This window comes from Cladophialophora immunda (assembly GCF_000835495.1).
Source record: "Cladophialophora immunda strain CBS 83496 unplaced genomic scaffold supercont1.5, whole genome shotgun sequence".
NCBI classification, from domain to species: domain Eukaryota; kingdom Fungi; phylum Ascomycota; class Eurotiomycetes; order Chaetothyriales; family Herpotrichiellaceae; genus Cladophialophora; species Cladophialophora immunda.
In genome coordinates, this window is record NW_015622545.1 from 4,488,421 (window position 1) to 4,510,297 (window position 21,877).

Genomic DNA, 21,877 nt, shown 5'->3' on the forward strand with positions numbered 1-21,877 from the left:
AATGCCTGCGAATTATGGCGACTGCGGCGGTTGCAGCGACTGGAGAGAAGCATGGATGTTTTTTTGGGAGGCACCGGAGGGGTTGACGGCTTAGATAAGTGCGGCGGCGGCGGCCACAGCGGCGACAGCAGCCCGAATGACGGGGAATCTTACTGGTAGCGGCGGGCGAGGACGAATGAGGGGCGAGTTACAGGCACCACAGGGACTCTCTCAGGGGTGGGATGCGGAGAAGCGCCCCCACGAAAATGTTGTGGGTGTCAGCTCTCCCCGGCCCAGTTGGTACAGCGCCCAATAATTCTCACCTAAGCGAGCCCCCTGCACCTGGTGCTGCGGAGAGCATTGGCATCGCTCGGCATGGCCATTCGCCTATTTGCCTCCTCGACATTGGTGAGTGACGTGAGTTTGACACCTGCTCGGAAATACCCCCAGTTCACGCCAAAGGGGTGGACAGCCGGGCGCAAATCGACATAAGATTGCACAGCTGCCCTCATGGGTCCCGAGTTGTGTCAACGAGCCGAAGTTGACGACAGCAAGATTCATCATGAACGGTGTATAGACGCATCGCTCTATCCTTTCGACCTTTGAGCCTTCCTCGAGAACCACACGAGTCAATTCGCAGCAAATACATCACAAACTGATTCAATCTATTCCCGTCGACGCAATTCAGACGCAGCTCGCGCCATGCACGATGAAGAGATTCGTCACACTATTTCGAAGACGTAAAATGAAAGAGCAAAAGAAGGCGCAGATGTCATAACCATAGTTCTTATCGAAGCACTCCCTACAGGAAATTCCTTTGTCCTTGGCAAGAGTCGAATCAGGCTGCACAAACACTTCCCGTCGCCGCCGAGTCTTGGACACCATATTCCTCAGGAGTGCGTGAGGCATGGTGTTCCCAGTGGCCTTGAATCTATCACGATACTCGAGGCATGGCATTGCTCAAGTTAGGTACTCACCAAAGTACTAACCGAGACCGACAAGGTGAGGCCTGGGGTTGTCGATGCGACAGTGCAGAGCTTGCCTGGCATGTAGCTTCCTGTCTTGGTCCAGTCAAGCCTTCGAAGCAATTCGATTGTAGCGGAAAGAGCCGCGGGTAAGATGTTAGATCGCAAGCCCAAACAACCAAGAGGGCTCCGTGAATAGTCCAAGACCTCGATTTGGGTGGCCGAGGAACTAAAGACAAGTCTGACACTTGGGATCATAGAGCATGTTGAGATGAGTGGAGAATTGTATTCCGGTGCAAACAGAGGGAACTCGTTCGCAAGCATTTACCCTCGGCACTCCGTAAATATATCGAATTCGAATGCTATCTCCTTTTTGGCTCAGATGGAGAGATCAATCCACAGCGTCAATGAGCATCTTAACAGGGCTAGAAGCGACCATTGGGAGCGTACGATGTTTGCCGTACGATCTCTCTTTGCCGCGTCCCGGGGCAACTCAATCTTCGAGAGAAAAAAAAAAGGGCAAGAAGAAGGCGAACTGGCTGAAAATATGGCCGATTTCGTGGCCTCATCATGCAGAAGGCTCTTGTATGACCCGATTAGCATGGTCTGTCCGGCAGAAGCATGAAAACTTGATGGGTATATCTGCCATGGCCGTGGCATGCGCTAGCTGGGGCCTAATAAGCCGAGCTTCCGCGATACGACCCAGCTTCATCAGACATTCGAAGTATCCACGGAGTGCCCAAACATTGTTTGGGTGGCGAAGAGCTCGAGGAAGCGTGTCGTCGAATCCCAGGTCGGCACTGTAAACTGCTGTGGCCAGCTCGGTATGGCCTTGTTCCAAAAGAAGAGCACCATAAGCATGTCGAGGCGGTTGCATCCATCCCCAAGGCTCGTCATACGGAAGGGCATCATCGAGAGCAATGGCTTTACGAAGATGTTCAAATGCTGCGTCGAAGTTGCGCCGGCGATACTCCACTTCACCATCTAACATTGACCGGGCAATTGCAAGAATGTCAAGGCAGTTGTTGTTGAAAAGGGTTCGTGTTGACTTCACCCGCGACACTGCTTCATTGAAGATGGTGCGTTGCTTCTCCGCTTCCTCTACCTTTCCCGTAGCTGCCAGTGCGACGCCTTTTGCATAGTGTATCAAAGCCGTCGTAACGCAGTAAAGCTCTTGGTCTTTGGGCAGAGGCAGGTCAAGAATTTCTTGCCACAGGCCAAAGCGAATGAGGGCGTGCACACGCATCCCATGGAAGGCCTCGAGCCAGTCGGCCATTGGCGGTGACTTGACGCGAAGGAGGTCTTCTGGGCTGTTGCTTCGATCCAGTCGGCAGTCTGCAATGCGATTTTTGACTGGCCAGCAAACATTGCAGCGTAGAGGCGAAAATGATAATTGTGGCATCGATAGAGAGTGTAGAAGTTCAGCGGACCCGCGCGAGCCAAAAACCTCTCGTCCGCGCGGATTGCGTCCGTATTCGAAGCGATCGCACGCCGGTAGTCACCGCAAAGTATGTCGAGGTGGGTAGGCATATGGTGCAGGTGGCCAGCATCAGGTATCAGGCCTCTCAAATGGTCTGCTATAGGCATAGCAAGCTCGGGGCTGCTGGACATTTCCATCAGATGTATGTAAAGGTGTAATACGCCGGGATGCTGGAGCCCGCCCTTCAGAGCTAAGGCGTGATCGAGGACGGACTTTACTTCTATCGTCTTCGCTCCAGTGGCTGGCTGTCCAGTGGACAAATCCCAGAGTCTCCAAGGTGTGAGATTCATCAGGGCGTCAGCGTAGAGCGTTGCGACATCTAGGTCGTCAGGGAATGCTTCGTACACCGATCGCATGGCATCCGCGTAAGGTTCATTCCAGATGGAGCAATCAGCAGCTGCTTGTGCTCGAGGGTATCGGAATTCGAGCGCATCAACCAGGGCCTTCTCGACCGCCGTGGCATTGACGGCTTCCGCCTTCGCCTTCTGAACAGCATCATGTGTCCGAGTCACGGTGGATTCGAGCTCCTCTCCGTCAAAGAACTCCCATGGCTTGTTGTAGTTGGGCCCAAGGGCGTACGCCAGACCCCAATAAGCCATGGCACATCTTGGGTCCAGGGTGATGGCTTTTCGGAAACATTCAGCCGATTCCTCATGGTTGAAGGCGTAGCTCCAAACCAGACCACGATCAAACCATCGCTGGGCTTCTTTGTTGTTTGTGCTTACAGGTCGATTGAAAGACCCTAGGTTGTAATACGAGTCTGAAGGCTTTGGGGCGTCGTCTTGTACATAGCCGTCCGTCATCTCGGCCGCCATGGATCGACAATGTTTGTTTTGCGGTGGTTAGATGTTGACAAGTGACAAGAACCGCAGGCAGGAGATGGTTGGCCTGTGGCGGGGTTTGTTCGGAAAGAAGTCGGCGCTGCGGACGGAATCAACCACGCGACAACTACTGTATGAAACTGCGCCTGGGTATCACTTCGACTTCTATCTGCATGGTATCTTTGGTTTCAGACGTTCCTTCATCCTGCCACCTGGCTCGTCAATCTTGAGTCCGTCTTGAGGACAGAGCACCTCGATTGATATCTGATTGTTCCACCACTTTGTCTGCTCCTCCGCCGCTTCGCGCTCGTCTGGCACGGTTGCTCTGCCACGTCCCTCCCAGTAGCCCTCTCCACGCCTTTGTTCGAAGACCTTCTGATAGCACTGTTGGTGCCTTGCATGCCGCTATACTTGAGATTGTCACGTATCCCTACAACGAACTCTGAATTGCCCACCGAGGTGGCGATTGATCGATGGATCCTTGCAAGACAAGAACCATGTGCTCGGTGGCTTCTTACAATGCACGGTAGCTGCAGCGCGGGTGCGACGCGCAAACACATACAATGATGTCCATAGGTACAATATCTCTATCCAGGGATAGTCCTTGAACTATCGAACGAGTTTGTTCCAGATCTATGTCATCAAACCTGTCGCCTTTCCAGTTGTGCGCTTGAACGAGATGATGCTACATTGTACAGATCCAACACGGTAAATTTCGAACCCATCCGAAGCACATTGGAACTTCTCAAAACCCGACGTCCTTCTCGTGGAAACGGGGATTGCCCCAGTAACCCATCCTTCCGTTCAGCTCGCTGGAATTCCTACAGCGTGGGTGCTCCCGATCTTCCACGTTGCCGAATGGCCACATTGGTATGAAACAGACCTCGTTGAATGCACATTGAGGACACCTTTTCCAGACTGACCAATCCAAGTACTCGATGAGCGACCGCAGGTTCTCCATTGACTGCGATAGCGTGACGTTCGCGTTGAACGCCGCGAACAGAGTCTCGCAGATTTTTTTCGTTACACTCCGAATCGAGCGGCCGGCAATTGAGTTCGTGGTGTAGCCCCCGACCGGATTGAACTGGGCCACACAGCGATTCACCTCGGCCGTTGTGTTTCGTGCGTCTGAGTCGACAAAGACGCGTAGATTCAGCTCCAGCTCCTCAAAAAGGTCTTCAGCACTTGTCAAAGTGCCTCCCACCAGGTACTTCAGCAGCCCAGCATACCGCTCAACGACCATATCTGCAATGCCCTGCCAGTTGACAGAGCTCTTGTCGTCCAAGGTACTGACTGGATCAAAGGACTCAACCATTCTGTCTACGTCTTCCCGGACTTTTTCCAGGGCTGAGGCGGAAAGGTTTTCCAGCCTAGGCAGGTCGGTTTCGCCTTGGAACAGGTCGAGGTCATAGGTATATGCAGACACAAAGTGATCGTAGTCTAGCTTCACTCTGCCACCGCCAATGCCGTCATAGCGAGCCGCGACGAATTTGATCCATTTCCACACTTCCCAACCGAAGCCTTTCTCGTTGGTATCTGATACCGCCTCGTCTGGAGAAAATGGGCCGGCCCTGACCGATTGCACAAAATCCAACGAGTCAGAGAAGGAGCACATAATAATCTCGAAACCGGCCTCCATGCGAATGAAACCCTTGATCTTGCCATGCCAACGCTCATTGGCCAGTTTGCAGAGGCCATCTGCTCGTTGTCTCTCCCATGCCATACCACCGTCCTCGGAGGTTGCATTCAGCAGCAGAATGTCTTGTGAATCCAGGGTGCCCTTGTCGCATTTACCAGCTGAGGTGCCGTCGATGTAAAGCAGCGGAGTTATCTCTTTGGTTCGGTAAGTGTGTAGCCAGCCTGGGTCGACGGGAGGCCTATCGGGCCCGCGATCATGACTTTTGGGCGGGGGATTTAGAGAGGCCTGTTCTCCTTTCGGAGCCGAGAAGCTCGTGTCGTGCTTTGCGTTGCGAAAATGAGGCCCAGTGGCATACTCCACCTCCTTGCCCCTCGGTGGCGGCACACCTTTTGGTGGCCTGTGGAACTTTCTTGCAAAATTGATAGCATGTTCGGGCTCAAATGCTAGCCATTCTAGGCCTTGGACGGGCTCTTTGTTTGGGTTGCCATGATAGAACTGCGTTCCAGCTGGGATCAGGGCTGGGAAAAGCGACATGCCATTATGATGGAAGGATGAGCCCCATTGCCGCATAGAGGAGTGGATGGCGTTGAACACATGGTTTGCATTGCGGACCTCGTCGGCGGCCTCGGCAGACTGACGGGGAGGCAATGCTGTTTGTTGCGCGGCTCGTGGGAGGATGAGAAGGGCCAGGACAAGGATTTGCCACATGATTTTGATGGCGTGGTAAGATGAACAATGGGACAACACCAGACGAGGTTTTGAGGAAGACGGCGGGCGCCTGATAACCTCTGATGGCCTATATCAATGGCACCGAGTCGACTTGTTGGCATCTTATCTGATGGATGCCTGGGCGGGTTGCGGTATCGGACATTGATTGGCGTTGGACTGAGAGTTTAACGACATCAGGGCGCTGGTTCCATTGGCTGACGATTCACCCAGAAATTTGGTTACGTGGACAGCAGACGCGGCTTCATCTTCATCTTCATCTTCCTCTCCATGCTTCGTGCCCAAGGCCATATCTCTCGCCAACTATAGTTTGGGTGTTTCTCTAGCTCCTGGGACCTCAAGCCACAGTGTCGCACCTTCTCCCCTTCAGCGTTTCCAGAAACCATCGCACTGCATAACCCACCAATTCAGGGTTTCTCATGGGACTGTCATGCCCCCAGTCCATGAGCTCTCTGAACAAGATGCTGCCATTGCCATTGCCGCTGTCCCCAACCAGATCAACCTGTGCCTTCACCATCTGATAGCTATACATCTTCCACTCCTCCATGAAGCGTCTCGCCCCCTCCCGCTGCGCCTCCGTCCCGCCCCCCAACCTCACCCCCTCGTCGTACATCTTTTGGTAGTCTCCCGCAATGTTACACCTTATCACGGCCAAGATTCCCCCCATGGTAGGTGTGCTCTTCAAGCTGCCTCTTCTTCGCCAACGTCCTTGCACTCCCATGGGTGTCTTCTCTCTTGACACCCTTGATCGTCCGCATACTAGCTTGGATCGCAGCATTCCATTCCTCGTCGGTCATGCCAGACTCGGCTCTAAGATTGGTGAGCTCCTCCCAGTGCACATCCTGGGATACAGCAGTGAGGTCGGCACTCGGGATGCGCGGGAACAATGCCCATGCCAGCTCTCCACTTGTGTCATATAGCACCACCCAAGATATGATCTCAGTGGCTCTTCCTGGCCGGTATTTGACCAATTGATGGCGCAGGAACTCTCGCAGTGGGATTCCTCCATACGAATGTCCGATGAGCAGATACGGTGGAGGGACATTGATCTTGTCGAGGAGTGCATCGAGGTCCCTTGCCCCGTCTTCGGCTGTCAAGGGCTCGGCATTGGAGGGTAGCGTGCTGAGGTCATAGCCGGCCCTGTCGTAGAAGAGCGTCCTGACGAACGTACTGAGGTGCTGTTCCACCTTGACATAGGTTGCGAGGGGTCCGCCTGCGCCCGTGAAGAGGATGGCTACGGGGTCGCCAGGACAACGTGCTGGCCCGGAAGAGCGAGCGAACAGAGACAGGTCTCTCGACGGTAGCGATATCAACGCTGAGATGGTGGCGTCTTCCTCCCACGGATTGTGCTTGCGGATGGTCATTGCCGCTGTTGCAAGCCACCATCCACCATCCACCCACCTTTCTCACATGGTTGTCGCCCTCCGGTTCGAAGATACCTCGATTCCGACCAGAGGCAGCGCAGGCATGAGCGACAGGCTGCGATGACGTCACCCGAGGACGGCTCAGGCGGCAACAGCCAGCAAATGTGCACCCATCCGGACGTCCTTCGTGTTGGGTACAAACTCGACCATCGTATTTGAGCGACGACAGCCACATTCCAAACTCAACTTCGACCTCAACATCCCTCCCTTCCCATCCTTTCCCTCGCCTAGCCCTCGCACTCTCTCCCCGCAAAGGCGACGAAGAGCTCACCTCCGGCGAGAGCTCGGTCTCGAGCTGCCCCACAGAGAGCCCGGTTCAGGCGTCCGACGGCCATCTAGCCATGATTCGCCCAGCCCATACCTGTTGGCAAGCTAGCTGCTCGCCCCATCCTCAAGCAGCTGTCCCAGATCCTGGCTTGACCAGTTTGGTGCCTGGTCGGACTCAAGCAGGTATCGAACAACTTGGCTGCCGACATGGTGTGATTGCCATCTGCCGGTTCTGTTGGAGCTGCTGCCAGCTTGTATGAAGAGCCCGCGCATCCCCTGATCGCTTCCAGACACTAACAAAAGTCACATCATGTCCAAGGACGGAGTACATACCAGCTTATCGCCTCCAACTCCAAAGTGCTCCTCGTCGTCTTCCCCAACTTTGCGGAGATGTGGTCTTGTGGGGCAGTCAGGGAGGGTGTCATTGGGATTGAACAGCAGCAGCCCGTATCGGATTTGGAAGGTCCAGATTCAGATGACTATTCTTGGGAGTGACAATCCTGCGCCATGCGCTCCTGGTCGGCATGTACCCCAATCTCGCTAAAGGACCTACCGATGGGTGATATTGCACTTTTGACTATGTCCTTCCCCTTGGGGTAGAGGGGATGCCATCAAACTGCCGTTGCTTGGAGAAGCCCTGGACTTCCACAAGCTGTTTCCAGAGGACGCATCCAGACCCGTTGCAGAAGCTGGCATAAAGGCTGCAACCCATCATGAATCACCAGAACAGTCAGCCAGAGACCTCTTGACTATTCCGCGAACTCTCGAAATGGGTGCAGGAAACAGATACAACTTTCTCGTCGTCTTCTTTGTGACCTTCGGGTCCTTGACTTATGGGTACAATTCGGCGATCATTGGCGCCGTCATTGGCCTGCCGTCCTTCTTCCAATACTTCAACATCGACATCAAGTCAAGCGGTGGCTCCCGAATCACTGGAGGTGAGCGTTTGACAATCCCCCAAGTATGGAGATTGACGAAGTACGACTGACATGCTATCGGTAGCAACCAATGGACTCTTCGCCGGAGGTGGGTTCATAGGCTGCTATCTCATTACATGGCTGGCCGACAGGGTGGGCAGGAAGAGGTCCATACAAGTCACTGCCTGCATTTGTATCGTTGCGGGTGCTCTCCAGGCTGGATCCGTCCACATTGCCATGTTCTTGGTTGCTCGCTTCATGATGGGCTTGGGCGTCGGCATGGTCAATGTCATCACACCTCTCTATCAATCAGAAGTTTCCCCTGCCCACTCACGTGGGAGAATGGTAGGCAGTCATGGGTTTATTTTGTGCGTTGGATACGTAAGTTTCCTGTCCCCTTTCTCAGTCTAACTGATCTCTCACACTTGGTACAGGGGCTAGCCGGATGGACGGGCTACGGCTGCTATTTCTTGAAGAACCAGGTGGCTCAGTGGCGTCTTTGCCTCGCCCTTCAAATCGTTCCGCCGCTATGCCTATTGGTCGGCTCTCCGTGGCTTCCTGAGTCGCCTCGATATCTGGTTGCAAACGACATGCAAGAGCAAGGCTTCGAGATCCTCAAACGATTGCATCACCACCCTGAAGATGAGGACGACACTATTGCCCGAGAAGAGCTATATCAAATCCGTCAACAGCTAGACCTGGAGAAGCGCGAAGGTTGGAGACAAGGCTGGGTCAAAGGCTGGGTTCTCTTGTTTTCGAGAAAGTCTTACCGAAAACGCTTGCTCTTTGGCTTTCTCCTCCTGTGAGTTTTGTCTGACAGCCTTTCGTTTTCATTGACCGCCATCGCGGTATGCGTTATTATCCTAGCATTGAAGAGTCGTCGACCATGGATTACACAGACGGTCCACTGTCTTGTGTCTGGGCACTTCAGCGAATATCCTTCGTCAATTGGCACCTTTGAGGTTGAACCATCTGCTAACAGTCGCAGGGGCCTGGTCCAGAGCACAGGATGCCTGGTCATCAACAACTATCAAGTGCTTCTTTACAACGGCCTCAGTCTATACGGGGCAATGCCTCTGATGCTGTACGCACTCTGGGACACTTGGGCCGCTTTCATGAACTTCATCAACGCACTCTTACTAGACAAAGTCGGCCGCATTCCAATCATGGTTGTTGGACAGGTACGCTGCTTGTGATCTCTCACCTGCAATCGTTACTGATGATCTAGATTGGCTGTTCTATCTCCGTTGCTGGGTTTACCGCTTGTCTTGCGAGATACGGCGGGACCGACAATCGAGTGGGGAATGGATTCGGCGTCTTCTTCCTCTACCTATGTAAGTCACCGTCAAATGCAATGCCTACCCTTCAACAACTGACTCCAAACTAGTTGTGACTTTCTTCGGCGGCTCAATGGACGCCTCATCCTACGTTTACTCTTCCGAGATCTTCCCAACTTCAATCCGCGCCCAAGGCGCCGGGTTCAGTGTCTCTGGTTTGTTTGCCTTCAGCTTGATCTACACCATGTGCGCTCCTGTCGCATTCAACAACATCGGCTGGAAATACTACCTCATTTTCATCATCGTCCCGTTGTTTGGAGCCACGATCATGGCGCTGTTCTACCCTGAGACCAAAGGACTAGCCCTTGAAGAAGTCGGGAAGAAATTCGGGGATGAGGTCGCCATCGATCTCACCCATCTCTCCGCTGAAGAGAGAGCCAAGCTTGATAAGACTTTGGTGAATGCTGAAGTTGTCGAGATGGAGATCAAGGCTTGAAAAAGGCGGAATGTGTTAACGCAACAACGGACTGGACTGCAGTGCCTCCAAAATCGGGGTGGGGGAATGTAGTTGTCCTCAGTTTCTGTCCTCAATCTGACCATGGATTGCCAAGACACATTCGATTGATGTGGGAGCAGTGAACTACGAGAGGCTTTGCTCCTGTTTAATAGAGCTATCGCTCAAAATCAAAAGGTGCAAAGCCACTGCTCGCCAGAGCAAAATCTGTCTCCATTGCGAGATGGGACTGCCACTACACTAATATTAAACAACGCTGTCTTATATGTATGGACTCTCTCTCTCTCACCAAACCAATTTATTCCTTCGACATGATGTCTCATTCTCGCCTTGTCAACACTATTCCTTGATGACGGGCAGCTCTATCACGGATATCGTACTCGCATCTTGGAGTCGGTTATGTGCCGTTTCCTTCTCGTCATAGGCTTGTAGCCGCGAGCCATGTGGTTTAGGCGGAACGCCTATGGCAGTGCTGACATCTTGTCTCGTCCGGTCCGGAGTCCTTTCCTCGACAAAGTTGTTCTGATCCCTGGGGGAAAGATGGGGAAGGTTTTGTCACAGCAGGGAGAGAGATCTCTAACGCAACACTTCATCTCAATTTTCCCTCAGCTGGAGAGAGAGAGGCATTCTGTTGTTTTGCTTGCAGCCAACCCAAGACTGTCTCAGCCCACGGGCCTGAACCTCGATCTCTGTCTAATCTTCGCGCCATATATGTAGAAGAGGACCGGGACCGGAAAGAACACCAGGCAAAGAAATGCCAGGAGCGAAGTCGCCCAAGGCACACCCAGGTTGTGGTACATGGCCGGGGCGAACAGGGGGAAGCCGGCGCCAGCTATGGACCGAACGAAGGTGTTCACCGCGATGGCGCTGTTGGAGTAGAACCCATAGCAATCAATGATGAAGTTTGTGCCCTGCCAGAACGTCGACAGGCATCCCATGCCCAGGAGCGCCGTGGCGAGGACTTGCGGGACCCAGGTGATGTGTGGATCAGAAGTCCTGCGATGGGGTCAGTAAAAGAAATGTTCCCTGTTAAACAGGCTTGTAGGAATAGCGAGCGAGAGTGGTCCTTACCAAGCAAATAGAAACAGACCGATCGGGAGAACGGCGGCTCCGACGATCATGGGGGGCAGCCTCTCTTCGGGGATGACCCTGCCGTGTTTCTTGAAGGCCTTTGTGAAATTGGTCCGGGTTGAGTAGGCGATCATACCTGTCCCCATGGCAATGCCGACGATGAACGCGGCGAACGGGAGGGATCCGACCCCGGGGTTCCAACCCCGTTGTTCCTGGAACGAGATGGGATAGGCCTCGAAAAGGAGATACAGGATGCCGTAGATGAAGCTCATGTATGCGGTGATGAGTGCGAGGATTGGCTCCTGCACAAACATGACAAACGGCCGGACGAGATATATGGTCGTCAGTGTCTTTATGTTGACTCGGCTCTCGTCCGCTTTGGCGTGTAGTGCCCAGTTTTGCGTTTCGTATCGCAGTCGCTTCGCTTTCATTTGCAGAATCCTTGCGGCCGAGGTCTCAGGGATCAAGACCAGGCCAATGCATCCAAACAGTGCCGTCATGATCAAGGTAATCCAGGCGGTCCATCGCCAGCCAAGATATGACTGGGTGACAAAGCCGCCAATGATGGGCCCAGCAACTGGACCTGTGAAGGCAGAGGCCGCAAACACGCAAATCCCATACGCCCTCTCGATGGGTCCCCAGATATCAGCCATGGCGCCTCCGACGACAGCCAATGGCGCCGAAGCGGCAAATCCTCCGAAGAAACGACCGAGCATGATCGTCTCTACATTCTGAGCGACGGCCACCGGAATCTGGAAGACGGCGAAGACGAGGTATCCCACAAAGAGAGGGATCCGGCGGCCAAAAACTTCCGATGCTGGTCCAAACAGGATAGGTCCAAACACAAACCCAAGAAGGAAGAGGGACACCCCCAGGGTAGACGAGACCTCGCCTATATGATATTCTTTGGCGACAGGCCGAATGGCAACGGAATAGATCGAGCTCGCAAAGGTCACGACAAAGGTCTTTCAATACTATATCAGCGACCTGGTCTCTGTACAGAAAAGGACGTCGGTAGTCGGGATTCTTGAACAACATACCATAAGACCCATGGAAGCGGTAATCCCCCAACGTTTTGCGTTTGACCAATTCTTGGGGTTTTCTGGATCGTCGGGGCCATCGAATTCGACGAGGTCGCTGCGAGGCCCACGAGTTGAAGGTGCATGTTCTGGAACAACGGCCTGTTCGCCTGTGTCGATTTCCTTGAGCGCCAGAATGTCTGATCCAGTTTCGAGAGGCGTTTCAGGCTTCTCCATCTCCGGAGTGTCGTCGAGAGTGGACGAGGAAGCCGAAGCAAACGGTGTTCGGGTGGTTGTTGGTTCGGGTCCTGCCATCTCCTTGCAATTGGCGCCAATGTCAAGTCGTATGCATCATGATCACCACCATGATGAACGTCGGCAGTAAACCACTGCTGAAAATATATTGAACAGCAACGCGAATAGATGTCGTGCCAGCAAGGTCTGTCTTCGTCACAAGCGGCCGCATGGCGCTGGATTTAAAAAGCTCCGTTATCGGATATACGGCAAAGGCGAGGCATGTACGACGATCAAAGATGGGGTCAACCATTGGGGGCGTCAAGGAGTGTGATAACTTGCCCCGGAAAGGGTCCATCAATGGAATCCATGCTTCGAGATGGGCTAATTAGCGCTCCAGCCTTCTGCGCAGGTTGAGATAGACTCTGGAGGGCTGAACTGGTTCGCCCCAGAACACATGTCACTTTTCGACCGGGTTCCTGTTCAACCGAGGAGATGTTTTTCGCAGAAAAGAAAGAACCCGCCTATCCTCTCAGGGTAGAGTTGTATCTTCAGCAGGTCTTCGTCTCCGGCTCAGAGGACAAAGTCGACCCTGGACGGTTGTTCAGCGCCTTCTCCATCCAGCTCGGCCCGTCAAATCCTGTCGATCCTGTTTGGCGGGGTTTTCTCTCTCGGCACATCTTCGCAGTCTTGGGCAATAATGCATGTGGCGGACCGGCACAGCAGCAAAATGACCCATTCTCCCTTCCTGCAGGACGTAGTCGTCATCAGTATCGGTGACCCTTTGCAGCGGCTATCAACGATAGGTAGGAATAACGTGAAAAGAGAGCCGTGATGAGGAGGGCCAGCTGCGATTCTTGTACGAAGTCTCCGATGGACGCCTAACGTACAACGTATTGTGAGGCACTATCTCCGCCTTCAAAGGACATGTTCTCAACCGGAAATTAAATATATATATCTATGTGGTCATCACCAGGGAAGATATGCTGTACTGAGAAAGGGAGACCGCAGCTTTTGTTGAAACAACAGCATTCCATCGAACAAGAGAAGGTGAAACGGGCAATGCTGTAGGCTACAGAGGTTCCGATGTGTCGGAATTGAAGGGGGAGATTGGATGGTCATATCGACATTTGCCGCATTGTATAACGGCCAGGGTCCTCCTTTGTATCTATGCCAGAGGTTGGCCCCGGAGCTAACCTGTCGACATATCGAAACATGGCCCGTCTCGACCGTCTTGCGCACAGAATACCGTTTCCCAATGCGGGACAGTTGAATGCGTAGAGGTGGCAGGCCCGCGTGCTCTCACAGTGTCCTCAACAGGCCCCAGGAATATCACAATGAGTGATGGCCTTGAGCCCTGGAAGATGGACGCATCGGCTTGAAGCATGGGAATCCGGCTGTGAAACCGACAGTCGGGGTTTCGGTACCAGAGAGTAAGATTGTCGGGTCATTTAAAATGTACATTGCATTCGGCCATGTTAGATCTCCGGATAGACGTCGGTCCTTCTAAGCAAGGGGATGCTTCGTCTGACGTCTCTCAGTGAATCGAGATCAATGTCAACTGTGAGAATATCCGGCTCCCGCGCTTGTTCTTCCTCCTTCTCAGTGTCGTCCACGTGGTCCAGCCGCCCCACAATCTGGCCATTTGGCGAAATGACTATGGTATCACCATAACTCACGCGCTTCCCGTTGTGTCTACCACACTGCGCTGAAGCTATGACCCAGCACTGAGTCTCGATGGCTCGACATCTCAGCAAGATCTCCCAGTGTAGTTTTCCGGTCGGGACGGTGAATGCGGACGGGTAGAGCAATATATCGGCGCCTTGCCTACGCAACCTGAGTGCGGGCTCCGGGAATCGCAGGTCAAAGCAAATCAGGCTACCAATCTTGCCCAGGGAGGTCGAAAATGGCGAAACAATCTCATGGCCCGGCTCGGTCGAGTCACTCTCCTTCAACCTCGGTCCATTTGGACGAAGATCAAGGTCAAAAAGGTGCAGCTTCTGGTACCTGTGTACGATATCCCCCTCTTTATCGATCCAGATCAAGGTGTTACGGATTCTCTTGGAGGGTGGAACTGTTGGTTCGTGGATTCCGACATTGATGGGCAAGGAATGAGCTCTGGCAGCTTGTTGAAGGCCGCGGACAAAGGGGCTATGGGAGACATCTTGACAGAGCTCTACCGATTCTGCTGCTGAGGAGGCGATGTAGTCGGAGGCCTCAGGGAGGAAGAGTGCCTAGAAAGATGGATTCGCTGGTGAGGATCAGGTCGATGGCCTCGTCGAGATGGAGAGCCAGGGACCCTGGACGAGAATACGAGCATCCCACCTACCTTTGCTCCAGCGGCCACGGCTTTTTGCACCAGCTTCTGGCATTGCGCGAGGTTATGGGACATGGATGCATTCGAGCAGATCTGGCCAATAGCCTGGGCAGCGAGGGCGTCAGCCAATCCCGAGACTTCATACTTCACCGGGCAACATAGGTCCATACGGCGAGCACCATGGTGGATGAGCTGATGCGTGGCTTTTCCAGTTCGGTCGTGCTGAACAAGCACAGCAAAGCAGTACGCAATGTTTCTAGGAAGGCGGGCCGGTGCACCTGTGAGATGTCCTCCGTTCACCCGTTCACCCGACAAAAGGAAAATGGGGAAGACGAGGAGGATGAGGAGGAGGGAGAGGAGGATTGATTGAGGAAATAATGCAGAGCCAAAGACCCACGCTCCAGTGCCGGCTCCATTGGATGCGCAGTGATGTGGCCGGAGGACGGTGGCGTTCCGCGTGTTGGTCGGAGCCGTATTTCGTACGGCTCACTTGCCTGGTATGGATTGATTACTCGCTGCCTGCGCCCTCCTGCGCCCCTCCGCCAACAGCCATCACTGATATGATCTTCTCCCTGACTCGATACCTCCTCATAGGTACATGGTACTCCGTCCTGTGACAGCTGTTGTACACCCATCCCACATCGCGATGGTCTCTCTCCATGCCAGCGAGTTCGCTATCGTCTACTGACTGTGTCTGCGTCAACTCCATGTTTAGTGTTCCGAAAGGGTCAAGCCGCCACCACCTCCCAGATCGCTTTCATCCTCCGACCATGGGCTCCGTACCTAGTGCAGGCCACAGATGTCAATTCGGCTCGTGCTACCGGCAAGCGATCAACGCATGCCAATGACTTGAAGACCAATCAGCTCCCCAGCCAAGGGAGATACAAATTGCTGTATCTGTCGGACCCCGTCGACCATGCTTTGGCCCAGTGCTACTTACGTCCTCCATCCTCAATATCTCCACATCTCCTGACCGTGTACCCCGCCTTTCGACAGCCCTCGACCGAATAAGGCTGCTTTGCATCTCCAGTGACTGCGGGGCGCGACTCTATGCAATCGACTCGAGCTGCAGGGGGAGCATGCCGAGGACTAAAGGATGCTGTCCTGCATCACATGTATCATAGGCTGGCTCAACGCTATAAAACCTCGTCTTGTGCTCCCTTGGGTGGCCTTGCTGCTTCCCCTTGGTCTTCTTAATTGTCAGGAAATCAACCTTCCCTTTGATTTAGTCTCACCGTGATCCTTGCACTGAACCACCGACGCAACCACCATGACTACAGTATCGATTCCCAAACAACAGAAGGCTGCGGTCAAAGTTGGTGAGGGTGCTGATTCCAAAGCCCCTGTCAAACAGGTCGATGTGCCAACCCCTGGACCCAGTGAAATCCTGGTCAAGATCAACTGGCAAGTTCTTCCCGAAAGCAAGTTTTCCGTATCTGATAGCCAAGCAGGACCGGTCTTTGCGCTTCGGACAAGTCCTTGATCAAGGATGAGTGGGCGTCGTTTGGTCTGTCAATGCTGCCGGCCACAAAAGGTATTGCCGGCCACGAGGGTGCAGGTGTTGTCGTTGCAGTTGGAGACGACATGCATCATCGGTGGAAGGTAGGAGATCGTGCCGGCATCAAATGGGTTTGGGGTACCTGTGGCGAGTGTGAGTTCTGCACAAACGGCGTCGATGAGCTCCATTGTCCGAACCAGAAGAACTCGGGCTTCAGCCAAGCTGGGACGTTCCAAGAATACGCTTTGAGCGACGGACGATATACCACTCGCATTCCAGAAGGCGTTACCGACGAGGAGGCTGGTCCTATCATGTGCGGAGGAGTCACGGCATACACGGCTTGCAAGAGAAGCGCCGTGAAGCCCGGGCAGTGGATTGTACGTGTTGATCGGCTGAGGTATCGCGAACCCTACTCACCACCCTGCCATAGGTACTTCCGGGAGCTGGTGGCGGTCTCGGCCATTTCGCAGTGCAATATGCTAAGGCTATGGTATGATATTACGCAAATACAGTCCGCAAACAAGGCTCACCGCGTCATCTAGGGTATGAGGATCATCGCCATCGATGGTGGGGATGAGAAACGCGATCTTTGCAAACGGCTGGGCGCCGAAGAGTTTATCGACTTCACAAAGACCCAGGATATCGCCGCCGAGGTCATGCGAATTACCAAGTACGGAGCCCACGGAGTCATTGTCACGGCGGCCACAAAGGAAGCCTACGCCTCTGCACCTGGACTGCTTCGTCCAGGCGGCACCGTAGTTGCTGTTGGCCTGCCAAAGGATCCAACAGTCCTCGCTGGTGCACCTCCCCTCATGCTGTGCCTAAAGAAATTGAACGTTGTGGGCAGCGTCGTCGGTACATTGAAGGACGTTGAAGAAGCACTTGACTTCACCGCTCGGGGTTTGGTCCATGTAAGTCAACAAGGACCCCTTTTACAGCCGCCACGAGTCCCTATGTTGCTAACTGATATCTCTCTCCTCAGCCGATCCTGACCAAGGGAACTCTGGAGGATCTGGACAAGTATATCGATCTCATGGTTGCCGGCAAGCTTGCAGGCAGGGCAGTGCTTAAGGTGTCGTGATGGGCGGTGTATCAAAATTAGTATCCGCTATTCAACATTTGAATGAATGGAAGTATATACACCTCATCTCGGACTGGGACGAACCCCATTCTCTTCATGTCCCGTGCTCCTCGTTCGCCATCGTAATTTGCGGGAGGAAAAAAGTTCCCTGGCCTTGAGATAAAGAGTAGTGGTATGACGGAGTATTGTAATTTGTGCCTTATCTGTGACTGTCTCGGTATATCGAAGAGTTACGTCAATTACTGAAGACACCCCTTGTGCCAAAGACCATCCACCCATATGAAGAAGACTATAGCAGCGCCAAAAGCATTGCGAACTTCCAAGCCGACCAAGTTTATCTATCCATTTTCTGGTCCAGACCGCCAGATCTGTCCGCCCAGCCCGAGAATACACCGCTTCCAACCACAAGCCACTGTTCAAGCGACTGGGTTGCCCGGCCATGGATTCCTGGATCATGCTTTGTCACCACGAGAACGTCATCAACGCCGGATTCAACACGATCGGTAACAGTAGATGGCTCGCAGTAACTGTGCTCATGGGCAAAATGGCAATGAAATCCTTGATCAGCCAGTCGAATGGGATGTAGCCCCCGGGATTCGTGGCCAGGACGATCATGCCGACGATCCCGACGAGGGCGAAGGCGATGCTGAATTTGAACTTTCGGACTACCTTGGGCACCTCGATGAAGAAGTTTGAGAACTCGGCTTCCTTGGAGGTGGCGCCCCAGGTCATGTCGACTTCGAACATGTGCGCCAGCAGCGCTTGGGAGACGTGGAGCGAGAGGCCGCCCAGGAAGATGGACAGCATGACAATCCACTTGAAGTTCTCCAGAAGAGCTGGGCCGAATGATTTCTGGCCGATGCGGTACCGCATGACGGCGAGGGCGATGTTTCCCAGGCCGTTGAAGACGATCACGATGCTGAACCACACTTTCCAACTGTCGATGTAGTACTTGTCCAAGTACCCGTTGAACCAGCCGATGGCGAAGTAGTTGGCTAGGGTCATAATCCAGGCGGCGCCAATGGCGTAGTATGTGCCAATGTAGCTGATGATGGTGATCTTGGAGGTGAACCGGATGTTGGAGAAGAGGAACCGTCGGAAGAGCTCAGTAAAGGGCCCTTTGTAGATCCACTTCCTCATGGGATGGAAGAGAAGCTCGTTGCATCCGTACGCGTACTTTTCCCACCGAGCAAGTTCGTCGTACACGGTCAGACTGACGCCCTCCTTGAAACCCCCGTGGGCCCAGGACGCCAGTCGGATGATATAGCCGTCGCATTGAAGGCGCAGGGACATGTCGAAGTCTTCGCTAACGTGCGACTCGGACCAGAATTTCTCGTAGCCGTCTTCGTCGGTGTAGGAGACCTGTTGGATGGCACTCCACCGAAGAATGGCATTGTGGCCCACAAACGGGGCGACGTCGCCATTTGCAACCGTGTACTCAATAGCTGTGTAGATGAGGTTGGTGAAGAAGGTGATGCCATTCTCGAAAAAGGTATGCACAACCTGCATGACGCCGGATGCGAATTGCATGATTCCAACGTCGGGAGATTGTTCCATCTCGCTCACCGCATCTAGCAGGCAGTCTACTGGCACTCTGGTATCACTGTCGATCAACAAGATATAATCTCCTACCCGAATATTACCATCGGCCCATGCCCGTGGGGTTTCGTCAAGAACTTCTCGCAAGCATTGGTCATAGGCTTCGGACTCGTCATTTGGAGTCCAGGCGGAGTTGCGGTGATATCTCTGAAGTTTGTCCTCGACTTTGCATGACAGCATCAACCCATAGTTCATGTTGGAGGCCTTTTTGAACTTGCCCTTACGAACGAAGCCTTCGCTGCCATGTTTTGGACGAGCAGTCCAGCCAATATTGTGGTCCTGGTAGAAGTCGATCCGTGCTTTCCGTTGCTCTTCGTCAATAATCTGCAGGCCATCGTCGTTAATGAACATGTTTGCAGTGCCGCCCTGCAGCTCGTACGTTGAGATGGCGTGCTTGATGGATTTGACCGTTGGCGCAATCACTGAGATAAGTCCCTCCTTGTAGACAGGGCACTGAACAGTGACATGCGGCAAAGTGGGCGTGCGTAATCGTGGAGAGCATTTTGCCGAAAAGTATTTGGAGTTGAGTTGCATCTGTTGTATAGGTCCAAGGCATTGTGCCACGCAGCCAACGATGACTTGGGCGAAGAACTGAGGATCCATTAGCAAGTCCGGTGAACCAAAGATGTGACTTACCAAAGTAAAGAAGATCTGTACAGGAACCAAGGAGAGAAAAGCAAGACGAATGTATGAGCCATCGACGGCGATCTCAGTTGCCAAAGACCGACATGCCAAACCAAGCAATGTGACAACGATGATTAGTGTGAACGCGACTAGGATGGTATTCATCAGATTCGTGGGGCGTTCCTGGGGCAGCAGCTCTCCGGATTCGAAATCGACAGAAACTGCGGAAGCTCCATGCTTTTCGTTGGTGACTTCCTCATTCCCGTCCTCGCCGGTGTGCCAGACCAGTTCCATCAGCTCGGACTCGATGGAAGCTGCTCTTTTCATAACGTTTGAAGGGTCATCGTCCCATACAACCAACAAGGAGTCGGCGGCAATGAAGGCAGCGAATTGATATTTCCGCGCACGTGGTAGGTGAGAAATCGTGGGTAGGATCTGGACTCGCAGGCCGTTCGTCAGAGGAACATCTGTAGCATCAGGAGCCCAAGCCAGGAAGGTTTTGATGACTCTTGAGTTCACGGTCATCGCAACCTATTTTCGAATGAGTTCATTGTTCGGACCCGGGTGATGTAGCCTACCTGTACATTGAGCTCGGCACAAACTTGTCCAAATTGTGAGTCTCGGAGCGTTGGTGGGCATGATAGATAGATGCCACGAGATTTTCGTAGCACCACCCCTTCGATTTCTCCGCTCCCGTCGCTGACCCAGAGGCGCGAACATTGTTGCTGATAGAGATGGTTCACCATAACCTCATGTTTGATGTCTTCGAGGGCACTTCGGACGCTCCGCATCGACCTGCCACTGATAGATGCGGCATCATTTTGCGAAGGAGAAGCACTAGAATGGGGAAAGCTTTGAATGGGTGAGCCAGAAGTTGGAGGCGACATCGACGCGGAAATTTCTTGCCGGGTCACTGACCCAGGCGAGATCGTTCGCTGCGCTGTTTGCTGATTTAGATTCATGGCACCAATCGTGAGATGCCCGCTCCTATTGAAGTGTTCGAATAGAGAGAATTACCACTCTTGAAGCACAGTGACAAGGAAATGGGACAGAGAAGGAGGAGACGTGCTTTGTTAGTAAGAAGAGAAAGTCTAGGGATTGCTTTTGACATTGACGATACCACTCCTTCCCGCGATGTTTTATGAAGGACCATATGTGGTCTCAACGACGGACCAACAGTAGACATTGATATCCACGGAGGGTAGCAGAGATTGTGGCTGCAGCAGCCTCTAGCCTCAAGGACTTGTCGATCCAAACATGAGATGACAACCAAAGCCGCTTTCCACAACAAGAGCAAGATTTGGCTTTCGGCTTACCAAACCCCTTGTCCATCGTGAACCCACCCGGGTTCTTTCGCACTCGACATGAGCCCCGCGATGAGACACCATCAAAAGCGTCTGCGACAGCAGTCATTGCCAGGGGTCGAAATTCGGTAGCGATACTGGTTTTCCGGGCCCAAAATAGCGGACGCCCGACGTATCAAGAAGGAAAACCATTCTGATGTGGATGTGGCTAGTCCAATACAGTCCAGAAGGGAGCTGAAGATATCTGGAACAGGGAGAATAGAAGAAAGGGATGTTGTGCAAGGGCCTTACCTGACAGGTCAGCACAGACATAGGCCCACAACTATTCCTATTTCGGTCTAAGCCAGCCTCATCTCAAACGGGCATGCAAGGGGAGCAAACGATGCTTCATGACTGGACATGGTCAGGCCAGATCTCTATGCGTGATGCAGGATGTGGTGCCATCTCAGACACGCCAGGGACAGATTGGTGGTAAATATAGAGACTCACTCTCTTACACGGAGTTTCCATCCCTGCCCAGCGTCTGCAGAATTAGGTGTATGCTTCTTGATTTCCACTTTGTCGCACGCAACCACAGCTCTTCTTCGTGCTTGTGGAGAAGTGGCTGCATTATATGGGAGAGGGAGCCCTTTTATCTCGGTCAAGATATTCAGGGAGACTGGTAAAAAGCGGCTCGCTCGATTCGTCGCTCGATCTTGGTCGTTGTACGCTGAGACATATGAGCAACCGGGCCGAGACAGACTCAATTTTTCTGCGCCGACCTGGAAGTACGCCTTCGTCAGCATTTTGGAAGTGCAAGATTGGCACTAAACTTGTTCTCATGCCACAGCTCGTTCCATGACAGCTGCCGGCACGTTTGGCTGTTCAGTCGCCATTTCTGTTGTCAAAGAGCGTGCAGAGCCTCACAGTCGGCCAGCTTACCCTACCACGTCAAAACTTTGAACAATATCGCCGCTCAGCTCTCTCCATCTTCACCATGACGCATTTTTCTCGTCCAAGCTATTCTCGAGCGGACTCCACGATGAGTCTCGACGCAACGCCTCGAGCTGGTTCGCCAGACTCCGCAATTGCGAGTGGGGGATACCAACAGGAGAAGCCCATGAATCCCTTCCTCACCCCAT

General features: G+C 53.3%; 8 protein-coding genes across 9 annotated transcripts; 2 read left to right on the top strand and 6 right to left on the bottom strand.

Moving 5' to 3' along the window:
- Positions 1-730: 730 nt before the first annotated feature.
- Positions 731-3,270, bottom strand: PV07_09644 (uncharacterized protein). The gene has a single exon (XM_016396918.1). The coding sequence runs from the start codon at positions 3,237-3,239 to the stop codon at positions 2,091-2,093; it is 1,149 nt and encodes a 382-aa protein (XP_016246774.1). The 5' UTR covers positions 3,240-3,270; the 3' UTR covers positions 731-2,090.
- Positions 3,271-3,802: 532 nt separating this feature from the next.
- Positions 3,803-5,673, bottom strand: PV07_09645 (uncharacterized protein). Its single transcript, XM_016396919.1, has one exon. It carries the CDS (start codon positions 5,590-5,592, stop codon positions 3,991-3,993), a length of 1,602 nt encoding a protein of 533 aa, XP_016246775.1. The 5' UTR covers positions 5,593-5,673; the 3' UTR covers positions 3,803-3,990.
- A 42-nt stretch (positions 5,674-5,715) lies between these two features.
- PV07_09646 (uncharacterized protein) lies at positions 5,716-6,223 on the bottom strand (the record flags this gene model as incomplete). The annotated part of the gene is made up of 2 exons (XM_016396920.1): positions 5,716-5,913; positions 6,014-6,223. 2 exons carry the CDS (start codon positions 6,221-6,223, stop codon positions 5,716-5,718), a joined length of 408 nt encoding a protein of 135 aa, XP_016246776.1.
- A 22-nt stretch (positions 6,224-6,245) lies between these two features.
- Positions 6,246-6,974, bottom strand: PV07_09647 (uncharacterized protein; the record flags this gene model as incomplete). The annotated part of the gene is made up of 1 exon (XM_016396921.1): positions 6,246-6,974. The coding sequence occupies one exon, from the start codon at positions 6,972-6,974 to the stop codon at positions 6,246-6,248; it is 729 nt and encodes a 242-aa protein (XP_016246777.1).
- Positions 6,975-7,220: 246 nt separating this feature from the next.
- On the top strand, positions 7,221-10,318 carry PV07_09648. 2 transcript variants are annotated; one of them, XM_016396923.1, is made up of 7 exons: positions 7,221-7,555; positions 7,621-8,239; positions 8,304-8,599; positions 8,653-9,020; positions 9,207-9,399; positions 9,447-9,552; positions 9,606-10,318. In XM_016396923.1, exons 2-7 carry the CDS (start codon positions 8,071-8,073, stop codon positions 9,989-9,991), a joined length of 1,518 nt encoding a protein of 505 aa, XP_016246779.1. In that variant the 5' UTR covers positions 7,221-7,555; positions 7,621-8,070; the 3' UTR covers positions 9,992-10,318. The 2 variants fall into 2 exon arrangements, with proteins under 2 accessions (XP_016246779.1, XP_016246778.1); XM_016396922.1 differs by having other exon boundaries at positions 7,221-8,239.
- On the bottom strand, positions 10,187-13,112 carry PV07_09649 (uncharacterized protein). Its single transcript, XM_016396924.1, has 3 exons — positions 12,121-13,112; positions 11,081-12,045; positions 10,187-11,005 (listed from the first exon to the last, which is right to left on the bottom strand). Exons 1-3 carry the CDS (start codon positions 12,412-12,414, stop codon positions 10,672-10,674), a joined length of 1,593 nt encoding a protein of 530 aa, XP_016246780.1. The 5' UTR covers positions 12,415-13,112; the 3' UTR covers positions 10,187-10,671.
- Positions 13,113-13,272: 160 nt separating this feature from the next.
- PV07_09650 (uncharacterized protein) lies at positions 13,273-14,986 on the bottom strand. Its single transcript, XM_016396925.1, has 3 exons — positions 14,821-14,986; positions 14,663-14,755; positions 13,273-14,567 (listed from the first exon to the last, which is right to left on the bottom strand). Exons 1-3 carry the CDS (start codon positions 14,830-14,832, stop codon positions 13,812-13,814), a joined length of 861 nt encoding a protein of 286 aa, XP_016246781.1. The 5' UTR covers positions 14,833-14,986; the 3' UTR covers positions 13,273-13,811.
- A 242-nt stretch (positions 14,987-15,228) lies between these two features.
- Positions 15,229-17,342, top strand: PV07_09651 (uncharacterized protein). The gene is made up of 5 exons (XM_016396926.1): positions 15,229-16,054; positions 16,102-16,525; positions 16,579-16,638; positions 16,691-17,059; positions 17,131-17,342. The coding sequence occupies exons 1-5, from the start codon at positions 15,921-15,923 to the stop codon at positions 17,227-17,229; spliced, it is 1,086 nt and encodes a 361-aa protein (XP_016246782.1). The 5' UTR covers positions 15,229-15,920; the 3' UTR covers positions 17,230-17,342.
- The last annotated feature ends 4,535 nt before the right edge of the window (positions 17,343-21,877 follow it).